At 46.5% G+C, this 12,167-nt stretch overlaps 1 protein-coding gene across 3 annotated transcripts in view; it reads right to left on the bottom strand.

Moving 5' to 3' along the window:
• AATF (apoptosis antagonizing transcription factor) overlaps positions 1-12,167 on the bottom strand; it is a 187,217-nt gene that overhangs the window by 50,129 nt on the left and 124,921 nt on the right. For 2 of the 3 annotated variants that reach the window (XR_010729484.1, XM_066262812.1), the window contains one exon: positions 49-390. The exons of the other annotated variant lie outside the window; for it this stretch is intronic. Coding sequence is in view for 1 of the 2 variants with exons in the window: in XM_066262812.1 (XP_066118909.1) it covers positions 294-390 (97 nt within the window). In the remaining variant the exon portion in view is untranslated. Of the gene's footprint in view, positions 1-48; positions 391-12,167 lie in introns of those variants that run through there. 3 annotated transcript variants of the gene reach the window in all.

Raw genomic sequence — 12,167 nt, 5'->3', positions numbered from 1 at the left:
CTCCACGTCAGACTCCACCCCGCGCTGCTGAAGAAAGCACACAGGCAGCACTGATAATGCTCTTTATTTGTGGTGGCTCAGGGGCCCGGGGAGGCCCCTGCACACGGAAGCACCAGAGGCACAGACACTTGGTTCCAGGAGTCTGGGGACCTGTGAGCCTGTGTTCTGAATAGCACACCTTCTCAGGGACACCCTGACTTGCTCTGGCCCACAGCCAGTGGGCTCCTTCATCTGGGGCTGGGTGAGCAGCCAATCTGCCACGGTGCCGTCAACGTGCGTTCGGAGTCCCTGCCTCACGGCCTGGCTGCGACAGAGGTGGCGCCATCAATCCCAGTGGCCCTCTCATCGGGAGGGCTGAGTTGGCCAAAGAGAGACCGATACAACTCTGTCCTAGAAGACAAACAAATTGGTTGACACAGTGGTTAACTTCTCAAGGTTAAAGAAAACTAAGAAGCTGGGAAACACCCCAATCTACTTGTTCCGTTGGAAACACTGCCGTGTAATTAAAAATGCATCTCATAGCTCTTACTCACAAACGCAAAGAAAGGGAGAAACCCAGAAGAAGCCAATCGAATAGTAAAATATGTAAATAGTCTGGTGTGGCTGGATATCCTGTCTCTGGGGAATGAGTTTCTGTAAGTTTACCCTTTACAGACAGGTTCTTCAAGTAAGAAAACAAGATTGAATATTTTAATAGGATATGTGAGGCTGCCACATGATGAGGAGGATTCAATCAGACATGGGATGTAGGGGGATATAATTTAGTTTTCATACATTTTCTTGGACTTGGCAGTACTTGAAAAACAATGAAAATGACCCAGCAACAAGATTCCAATTACTATCACATGTGCGGCCACTCAGGAGCAGAATAAAGGTTCTTCCCCCCTCCCCAGCCCTTGTCTCTAGTCTCAATCTAATAAATAATTCGATTGGTTAATATATTATTCCTAAAATTGGGGTTTGATGTTATGAAAATCACAACATGCCAGGGTCCTGAGGCCTTTGGAAATAAATGATCATTTCTAACCTCTGTTTCTGCTATCAAATGCAACATACGCACAACAACCTGGCCACTGTCATGTGTCAAGGCCGGATCATCGACACAAGATGGGGTAGGGAAAGGCTCCTCCTGTCACAGGGACAAGCTCCAGGGCACTTCCTCTGGGGTAGAGAGCAGATTCTCCCTGCAGACAGCAGGGGTCACAAGGGGCCAGCAGCTCAAACCCACTAGGGTGGTGGACTATGGGGGACATGGCCAACAGAGGCAGGCGGCCCATGGCTGCCGTCTGCATGAAAGCCAGTCACTAAGCCTCCCAGAAGGAGGATGCGTACATACAAGCTAAGGCCCCCGGCCAGTGAGTAAACGGCCCCAGAAGAAAGATGTACCTGCTCTGTGTTACATTTTCAAGATCTAACCATAAAAGAGCCTGCCGTTCTTGTTAAGATAACAGGCTGTTAAAAGCGCTCTCATTATCTGAGAGCCATCATCAGCAAATCTGACTTTCAAAATAAAACAAAAAACTACCCTTCAAACAGCTTTTTTGGTTCAGCAAGACTTTAACATAAAAACTTAGTCTGTTTTTGAAGTCACCCCTTTATAGTTGTGATAGGAATAGAGGTACTATAATTAGAAAATCCAGCAATAGAAATAGCATATTATAAATTTTTAAAAAGAAAAAAAATCTTTAAAAAGAAACAGCAGAAGCCAAGAATGTAACGAACATTATCATTCTAAGAACCACAAGGCAGCCAGGGAGAGTGCAGGCCAGAAAACGGGGTTTCCACTATGGTGACAGGGATTTTTATGGCAAGAATGGGCCAGTACCCTTACCCCTGACTACAGGCCAGCCCTTGGGTCTCAGACAAAGGGGGCAGGTTCACCCTGAGCTCCTTCATCTCTTTTGTTCCTCGGCCACATCCGGCCGCCTGACTGCTCTCGGCCAGCCCAGATGAACCAGCCTGCATAGGCGGAAGGCAGCTTCATACTAAATGTGACGGGGAGGTAGGCAGCCTCATTTCCAGTGGCTTCCACATCACCAGCTCCAACACATAAGCAACAGCAAGGCCCTGCCTAGGCTCCCCTTCATCACGCTATGTACGGCCTATTTGCTAGTAACTACAAGTCTCTCCAACTATTTCACAAAAAAATTAAATGGCATTGCAGGGAGAGCCGCCATGACCAAAAACAGCATGAGTTTGAGGCTGCAGCACCTGATGAAAAAAAATGCAGAGGCACACGGTAGCTATGCAGCCCTTCGCAATCATACCCGCCTACCTCGCTGCTCGCCTGCACCAAACCCCATCACTACCGCCGAGCAGACGCCTGGGCCGAGGAAGCCACTGTCCGCAGCAGATTCATGTGTCAGGAGCAGAGAGTGAAATGGCAAAACTGTGTTTTGATAGAACATCGTTTCACACTCAGGTGGGCAAAGCTGACAAACATATGCAGCTATTCATGGCAAAGCAACCTGGAAAGCTCGGTGGTCTGGGCTCTTCCACTATTTTTAGAGACAGGGAGAATATGAGCAAGGGATTACTGTATTCCAACCCAGAACTCCCCAAGTAATTTCAACTCTACGTCTTCCTCACTCACCACCACCAGCCAGGGGCTGTTTGTGCCTTCAAAGCATCCCAAGCTTCCCTGTCCCACCAGCCTCCACATCTCAGACTGACTGGTTCTGACCACGAATATGGCGACAGCCCCCTGACCGACTTTTCTGCTTCCTCCCCCTCTTCCCCTCTCCTTTTCCCTCACCCAGCCCTGACTCTAAGGATGGACAAGGCAGACACTTGGCCCAAGTCCAGGAGCATCAACAGGATGAAGACCCCCCCCCCCCCGACGCCAACACCAACTGCTCAGTGCTGCCCAACCCTTCCCACCCACTGCCCACGCGCCCCTCTGAACGGGGAATGCCAGGACCACGGGGGGGGGGGGGGGGGAGTCCGGGGTCCGGGTCCTCCAGCCACTCGCCACACCTCAACGGAATTGTACAAAACCACACAGCCCCGGCCTGACCTGTGGTGGCGCAATGGATAAAGCGTCGACCTGGAAATGCTGAGGTCGCCGGTTCAAAACCCTGGGCTTGCCTGGTCAAAGCACATATGGGAGTTGATGCTTCCTGCTCCTCCCCCCACTTCTCTCTCTGTCTCTCCCCTCTCTCTCTCTCTCCTTCTCTCTCTCCTTTCTAAAAAATGAATAAATAAAATAAAATAAATTTAAAGAGAGCAGTCAATGAACAACTAAGGTGCCACAACAAAAACTGATGATTTATCTGTGACCTGGTACATAATAAAAAACTCTTTATTCCTGTCTATCTTTTCAAAACCACACAGCCCCTCACACATTTCTAAGTTTACATATAGATTTCTTTAATAAATTTAGTATCACAAAGGATACAATAACCAGAATATTGTGAACACTAATGTCTAAAATAAAACTCTTACACCCTGTTTGTAATGCGCCCAGTGGAATCTATATGCCACACTGATTTGCTGCTCATAATTTCTCATTTAGGTAACACATAAACAAACTCTTTACCTTGGAAAATTTACTTTTTTTTTCTTCTTTTTTTGTATTTTTTTCCGAAGCTGGAAATGGGGAGGCAGTCAGACAGAATCCCGCATGCGCCTGACCAGGATCCACCCGGCATGCCACCAGGGGGCGATGCTCTGCCCATCTGGGGCGTTGCTCTGCTGCAACCAGAGCCACTCTAGCACCTGAGGCAGAGGCCATGGAGCCATCCTCAGCGCCCGGGCCAACTTTGCTCCAATGGAGCCTTGGCTGCGGGAGGGGAAGAGAGAGACAGAGAGGAAGGAGAGGGGGAGGGGTGGAGAAGCAGATGGGCGCTTCTCCTGTGTGCCCTGGCCGGGAATTGAACCCGGAACTCCTGCACGCCAGGCTGACGCTCTACCACTGAGCCAACCGGCCAGGGCGGGGAAATTTACTTTTTAAAAGTGTGTTTCCACTTGACTTTTCCCTCGAGATTTTGGTCCTAATACAATTGTTTTATGCTTGAAAGTATTTTATGGATAACCCTACCACACTTCTTGGCCACAAAAATAAGTATGTAAATTGAAACACTTTTTGAAATTTAAAGTGTTGAAATAAAAATATTTTAATTTCTTCAGACCATAAGGCTCTAAGTAATTTTTTAAAATTACTTCTGGATTATGATATTACAATTATTAGTATATAATCATATATACAATGATAATATGTGTTATAATTTTGGTAAGAATTTAACATACATAAATAAGTAAAACATGGCTGGAAATGCACCTCTTGATGATGCCGACAAAGTTTCCCTGCCCGGGTACTCATGTACCCGTGGGTGAGTGTCATCTGTGGCCGTAATGACAGAGGATTCAGCCTCGACTCTGCTCACGTTTCTGGTTTTGTAGACATAGGTGCTGAGAGACCCTGTCCCATAAACAAGTAGACAGGAATTGGAGAGTTCTTTTAGAGCAATCCCACTCAATTCTTTTCTTTCTGAATTATAGCCCCCCCCCAAAAAAAGAAAAAAAGAATTACATAGTGATCTGCCACCAAAAATTAGTTTTAATGACATCAGCTGACAACTCAATCAACTTCTCCTGCAATTTTGTTAGCAATAAAGGACAGGGACCATGGGACCTGCAGGACTATCTAAGCAGCCCTCAGTCCCTGCACCAACATTCCGACCTGTCCTTTCCTGTAGTGCCCTGAAGGCTTTCCCCTCCAGGGCAGGGTCCCAGGTCTGGGCACGGAGGTGGGCCTTGTGTCGGCAGGCAGAGCACATCTGTGACAGGTGAGGTAAGGGGAGCCCACACGCCCACAGGGGCGCACTCGCAGGTGGAGCCGCTTCAGGGATGCATGCATCTGCACCCCTGGAAACTCTGGGCACATCTCTCTGCACACCCCAGGATGAAAACGGAGCTCGGGCCCAAACCCGGAGAGGTGCTAGGTCTGCTGCCATGGTGCAGGGAAAGGTAGAAGCAGCTGAAAATAAACTGGACGTGTCCATCTCCCTTGCCCCATCTCAAGGAAAACAAAACTAAAGATAACAGTAGGTACCAAAGAGGTATGAGGGGACAGAGGGCCAGACTGCCTCCCGCTGTGAGGACCATCTCCCCTGCAGCGTCCTCACTAACCGGCCGGGGGTCAGCCAGGCAGAGGAGCTCAGCCATCCACCTTCACGGTAACCTTGTCTCCATCTGATTCTCCGGGGTGAGTGTACAGTTTAATACTTCAGGTCCCCTTAAGGCTATGAATAATGAACTTTTCTTTAAATACATAATTCCTGCTCTCTACCACATTAAGAATCAAGATTAGAATCGCTGAGCTGAAATGCCTTCCCCCTCTATCACCCCTTCCCCCACACTCTTGGCCTCAGTGGCCAGTGGGAACGTCCATTGTAGAAAACGTATTAATGTTGGCATCATGCAGGAGAATAACCTACAGAGTAATTAACAGGACTTGGACCTAAGGTAGAAGGTCGATAGCAGGGGCTCTTCCTTGAATTAAAATTTAACTTACCCTTTATTGCAACCTACAAAAGCAAGTAATGAGCACTAACATTTTTATTTCTTTTAAACTGTCATTTAGGCTGTAGAGGGGATAATTACCTATCTCCAGTGTAGTAAGGTTTTATAACCCTTAGTGAGGCATTTTCTAATTTAATATTTTTACTATATTATCATAAAACCTGTTTCTGGGAAAAAAATGATCATGGATTAGCAGCCATTTTCCATAAAGACAGAATGTGTGTGTGTGTGTTAGGATTCAGCTTATTTATTAGGTGATTCTTCAGAGGAGACTTAAAGTATGCACAGTCTAGCTAGCTGTGAAAGGCAGTCACTTCAGTGGCAGGTGAGATTTTAAACAGTCCTCAGTGAACTGGTGGTGTAAGTGTAGAGCAGTGCAGCCCCCGGACACATGCACCCAGATGTGTTCCCGTCAGCTCCACAGTGCACGGCAGCACCGACCAGTGTTCTTCACGCTGTTATTTGGGCAAACGGTATGGAGCATACTAAAGCTGCAGATGATCTGTGTGGGCCTTCAATCTGCCAGGTCAGTAGCCTGCAGCATCTGGGGTACTGGAGGAAGCATACTAGCTGGACTGCAGACACCGTGCTCCCGCTATCCCGGCTGTCGCTGCCGTCAGGCAGACGGGACAGCGGAGAGAAAGCAGCAATGCCACCACTCCCTAAAGAAACCTGTGCAGCCTCTGAAACTACATCACATCCTCTGAGCAAGTGTTATATGCAGGAGTTCTGAACCATCTTCCAAATATGCCAGAGGGACAACATTGCTGCTTTCCTGCTTAAAATGATACACATATTTTGCCCTTGATTAATTTGAAACTGTTCATTTGTTACTTCAATGGGGGAAGGACCTCTCCCTAAATGCATGACACATCCCAGAATGCATCCAGGCCGTTCTTCCTCTGTAATCCTCTCCCTCTCTGCACACCCAAGGACCCTAAGGCTGCACACAAAAGTGGTGTAGCATTTGTTCCTACTTAATTTAATTCCTCAGACACACATTTAAGAATCAAAGGATGAAGGAACACACAAAGGGAAAGTGAGACAAAGGGTTCCAATTCCAACATTGCTCAAATCTAGAAGAATCCCGAGCCAATCTGAATCCTCATGAGACAGTGTAAGCACAGCCAGAACACAAACTCACACTGACCAGCGTGGTCGCTGGTGGCAAATATGCTTTTAAAAACCATGCCTACTGGTGGTAGCTCGGTGGATAGAGTTGACCTGGGACATTAAGGTCCCACGTTCGAAACCCCGAGGTCACCAGCTTGAGTGGGGGGTCGCTGGATCATCAACATGATCCCAAGGTCACTGGCTTGAGCAAGGGGTCATGGCTTGGCTTGAGCCCCCCCCCCCAACATCTAGGCACGTATTAGAAGCAATCATTGAACAACTAAAGTGCCTCAACTCTAAGAGTTGATGCTTCTCATCTCTCCTTCCTGTCTCTCACTAAAAAAAAAAAAATCATTGGTGATGTTGCAGATGTGTGCATTCTTTACAAGCTGTGTTCTGAAACAGTTTATTTAGCAGTGCTATGTACATGCACGAGATGTGTGTGGTCTCTGACCTCCAAGTATAACACAAAGGCATAATAAATTCATAAATATATTTAAATGCCTATTTGAACTTCGTTAGATTGTGTGGAGGATTACAAAGGCAGGATGTGAGCTCGTTTCTCTTACCTAGGGCTTATGAATGACAGAGCAGAGCTGAGTTGGGAAGGTGACTCTATCCAGCAATTCGGTCTGGGACAACGCACACCTTGAGGAGTCTCCTTAAGGAGACACGTGAACATTATTTCTCATGCTGACCTCAGCTCTGCCATTCTGTGACATGGCCCTTGTCCCTCCAGAACCAGAACCAGCATTTCAACTAGTACTTAATATCTTTCCCTAACTAAATCTGTTCTTCTCTAGGTAAAAAAAAAAAAAGAAAAAGTTTACTCATTCCTGCCAAGACAGAGTTGGAGTTCTCTCACCACCCTCTTTGGAGCCCTCGGTTTGTCAAAGGACAGACGGTGAGGCCCCTGTGCCCTCTGCGCCAATCCTGACACGCCCGTAGCTGGGTGAGCTCAGAGCAAGACCCTACTGCCCCGTGTGCTCCACACACACTTCTCCTGCCTTCGCAGAGCTTCCCCTCCCTCTGATCTGTCTACCAGCATGCTCAGCATTCCACACAGCAACTGAAAAAGAGATCTTTTCACTGGGCTCCTGCTAATGACACCAAATGAAGGGATCCTCCCAACCCTAACCCCAACCATCTGAATGCTCTGTGGTCTGCTCCCCAAAACATTAGAGACAAAGCCTTTCATTCCTCCCGCTTCCTCTGCCCCAATCCATTCTCTGCTGCATCAGTGACTCTACAGGTGAGAGGAAGGCGTTTGTGAAATGTTTATATGACCTAAGAGGAGAAATATATTGATTCCAATGGCAAGCAACCACCCTGTGCTCCTTGGGGGCCACGCAGTCGACGGTAAACCTACACAGGTCGCAGTGATGGGACCAGGGACACACATTGGAACTCTGTCTCTCGGGAAGACTTGATTGTAAGGAAGGCAGTCCGAGGAAAGAGAGACACAGCTCTTATGGGGAAGTAGTGTCATTTAGTGAGAGTGATATACATAAATTATGAGAGTATAAAACTAAGGATTCCTGAATGCAGCTGAAAGGTCAGCACTTAACTTTCCCTCACTCTCTTCACAACCTTTCCCAGCAACTAAAAGTGGATTACAGGCTTCTTTCTTTGAAATCTCATCACAATTTCACCAAAAACAAACAAACAAAACAAAGAAATGAGATGAAAAGAAAGCAACTCTCCCTTATTGAGGGCTTATTCCTTAACAGGATCAAGTTAGCAAAGTAACAGTGACTCAGCGAACTCCTGTCTATTGCTAATTACCTAAATCCATACAAGCAAATCTCCAATCAGACACTGGCTAAACTCTTCAGAAGCTCCAAAACAGTGAAACCGCAGCTTTCCAAAGCTGCCACAAGGTGGCGGTACACAACACACATCTGAGCAGAACCCGCAGCCTACCCGGCTCCCAGCAAACTGCGCCCATAAATTACCTAGTGTGTCTGCTCCCATCACCATCCTCCCCAGTGCTTGAAGGAGACTCCAGAAGGTCTATTCCAATTCGCTCTTTTGGTCAGGTCAGAACCAGGTCCTTCAAACCTCTGCAAATGCTTTTAGCCCCATGGCTTTAAATTACAGATGGTGACATGTGGCCTCTGGCCTGTCTCCTAAAGATCAGACACTGAAGATTTATACATGTTCAAAGAAGCAGGTTCAGGCCCCAAACAAAGGATCTGAAAAGATGGGAAGAGACAGAGAGGGAAGAGGGGTAGAGAGGTGAGGAGGGAAGGAGGTAAATTTGTAAGGTTTTCCCTTCACTCAGGCTCCCTCCTGATGGCCATGTCAGTTACAGATTCACTCCACCTGAACAAAGGAAGAAAAATACCTGAAACTTCCACCATCCTTACTAATATCTTAAAGACTTTCAAATTCTTTGAACGAAAAATAATTTACCTCGGAAGACTTGCAAATAAAACGGATGGGGGTGGTGGTACACTCTTTAGACAAAAGGGACATCACCTCCTCTCATGCACATTAATATTCCACCTTCCTGGGATGATTTCCACTTTCACAGTTTGACTGTTTTATAACAGATCTGATGCAAGAGAAGACAAATGGCCTCACAAAGGAAAGACGACAAATCATCTCACCGCTTTTAGCAGGGTTTTTCTCTTTACTTTTATTTATTTTTATTCTGTAGCTGAGCGGCAGAGCTCTCTGCCTTGCTGGAGATGTTTAATATTAACATCAAGCCACCACAATCCTGGCAATAGAGTTGGCTGGGGTTGTGTTTACGGTTTTGTGACTGCTGGCTTCAGGAAGATGAAGCTCCTTGTTCAAACAGCAGCCCCTCTAACAGCTCCTGTTAAAAGCCAGGGGATGCTTCACTGCTTGGACGTGAATCACTTCCTCCAGCAGCATGGAGGTGAGACTGACACTCGAGTTACATTTGTATCCGTAGCAAGACTGCTGCCCAATCACCCAGGGCTTGAGGGTTGGGGGGCCGACGCCAATGATGCATCTTTCAGCTCCAGGGTAACTTTTACTTTTAGGGGGTCAAAACACATGGAAATTAGTGATGGTGTTTATTGTCGACCCTCGAGGTTCCAGCAGGCATTCTATTACTTCCGGTAATAAGTTGGACTTATTTTACTTAAAGACCCAGCACTGATCCAAACATTAAAGAAGCAGTGCCCAGCAAACACCCACAAGGAAAGCAGCTCTGCCAATGCCACATCACAGGCTCGGCTGGCGGGACCGCGGGATCTCGCAGCAAGCACTTCTAACTGCCGACCAGCCAACTGTCCCACATGCTGCTCCCTGGGAGGCACTGGTTTTGAGCCCTCCTCCTCCCTGTGTCTTCTTATCTGCATCCTGGCCAGGAGCACAGACCTTCGCCTAGGTTCTCTTCTCCTCTCCGCCAGCCCCCATCTCTCCCGGCATCCTCCCCAGGAAGCCCTCCACACTCCCTGCTCCCATCTCTGTGTGAAGGCCGCCCACAGCCAGGTTTCCCCTCTCCTCACCTACACACTGACTCCTTCCCCCTGGCTCTGCAAGGCCAGTATGTCACTAAACTATCATTTCTGTTAATAATGGCAGCAAATTCTTTATTATTCGTGTCTCACACTTAACTCTTTAATGGCAAGAAACTATAAAAAGAGTTACAGGTATTAATACCATGTTTTTCTGATTAATAAAATCCAATAGGGCTCTTGTTTAGACAGTTTAATGTACTTAAATTAATAAAGTGCAATTTGATGCCCTTTGTCAATCTTTGTGGTTTTTTAACAGTACTCTTCAAAGAAAGAACTTCCTCCTCGCCTCTATGAATCAGAGAGAAATCTGATTCATAGATTTCTTTATGAATCAGAGAAATCAGGGAAAAGGGGAAATGTGTCTCAGACACCTGCTAGGTGAACTTCCCCAGGGAGTACCATCCAAGATTCAGTGACCCGGCTATCTGCCCCCCACTCAGTTCACCAACTCCTCACTGAAGTCAGCAATTTGATGACCTCAGCCAGTTATGTGACTGGCTTTAGAAGCTTGACTGCTCAGGGCAAAATGAGTAGTTTGCATTCCTGCCCCTGAACGCTGGTGAGTCTGTTTTGCTGCAGAGCTGCGCCTCCCCTGCAGGACCTAGAGGAGGACGAGGAGGCGGAATGCTGCCAAGTGCATGTAGGAGAAAATGTGTATTGATTTCTTCTTTCTTATAAAGGAGCACAAAGCATTGAAGAACAATTGCTCGTCTTTGCAGCATTTCACATTCCACACGAGACAAAAGGCCCAACCCCCACCCACTCTGAGAAGCTGAAAGGGGGACTAGGGGAACCAAGCGGAGCGGGGTCTCCTGGGTGTCAGTGGCCAATGTGCTGTCCAGCTCCACTGCTGGGGCTCCAAACACACCCTGGGCCACAACTGCCTCTGATCAAGTAATTTCCCTCTCCCCGGCTGATGTTTCCTCATCTATATTGGAGAAGAAAGGGCCTTCAGTCTTCTTTACCTTTAAGTGAAGGTGCCCAGAGGGTAAAAGAGTTAATGTTTATAAAGTGTTGTGCTCCCCAGAGGGAGACAATGGATAAAACCCAAGGTGTGGTTATGGCTCATTCAAGACCTTATTTCCAGGGTAGTTAGTAATAGCTTCCCCTTACAAATGCTGGCTGCCCAGCACCTGGAACTCAAAATACAATGAGGCAATGCCCTTTATCTAAATATCCTTTTTTCGTTTGACACTTAATACCAATACTAAAAATAACAAAAGGTAACCAGGGACTATTATGCCTTGTTAATGGACATAGAGAATCTATTCTGGAACTGTTTTCTTATTAAACCAAACAAACCCTGACAACAGTCCAAAAAACTGACCAAAAGAGGCCTGTCTATAGCCTCTGTGTTTCCATAGTAACCAATAATTTGTAGGAGGACCACCCCAGAAACCAAACCCAGTATAGATATCATAGCCAAAACAGACAAGAGAAAACCTATGGTATAATATAAAGTTTATAGTATACACTCCTAGAAGTGATAGAAACACAAGAGTATTCATGAAAGATCTTTCCCCAGGGTTCATACTAAGTAAAAATGACCTCAAATACTCTCTAAACAGTTGGGAATGTAAAGTCCCCAATCTGGACTCTTCATTTCTGGGGTTTTTCCAAGATAGACATAAATGAAGAAAATGGGAAGCCAGCCCTCAAGTAGTGCGATATCCTAGTGTGAAGACACTGCCCAGAAATTACTAGGACACAACCTGGTGGTGTGCTGCATCTAATGTGGACATGTACAAAGTGCTACAGGAGCTGAGGCGAGTGTATCACAGGAGCCAGATGATTTGGAGAGATCTCAGTAAAAGAGGCAACACACTATTGTTCATCCATTTCACAGAAGTGTTTGCAAAAATAATCTTACTAGCAAATTGTGAACAGTCTCATAAGCTTTAAACACATTTCAGACAGAAGAGCTACAGCCAGCAAGTTTTAGGTTTACAGAAACTGGGTAAGTCTGTGTTGCATTTGCAGGGGCATAATGCAATATATACATATATAGGTGAATACATATATTTTATTTAAATC

This window comes from Saccopteryx bilineata, chromosome 2, assembly GCF_036850765.1.
Source record: "Saccopteryx bilineata isolate mSacBil1 chromosome 2, mSacBil1_pri_phased_curated, whole genome shotgun sequence".
Lineage (NCBI taxonomy): Eukaryota > Metazoa > Chordata > Mammalia > Chiroptera > Emballonuridae > Saccopteryx > Saccopteryx bilineata.
The sequence above is the reverse complement of the archived record's forward strand: the minus strand, read 5'-3'. Positions and strand labels throughout refer to the sequence as shown.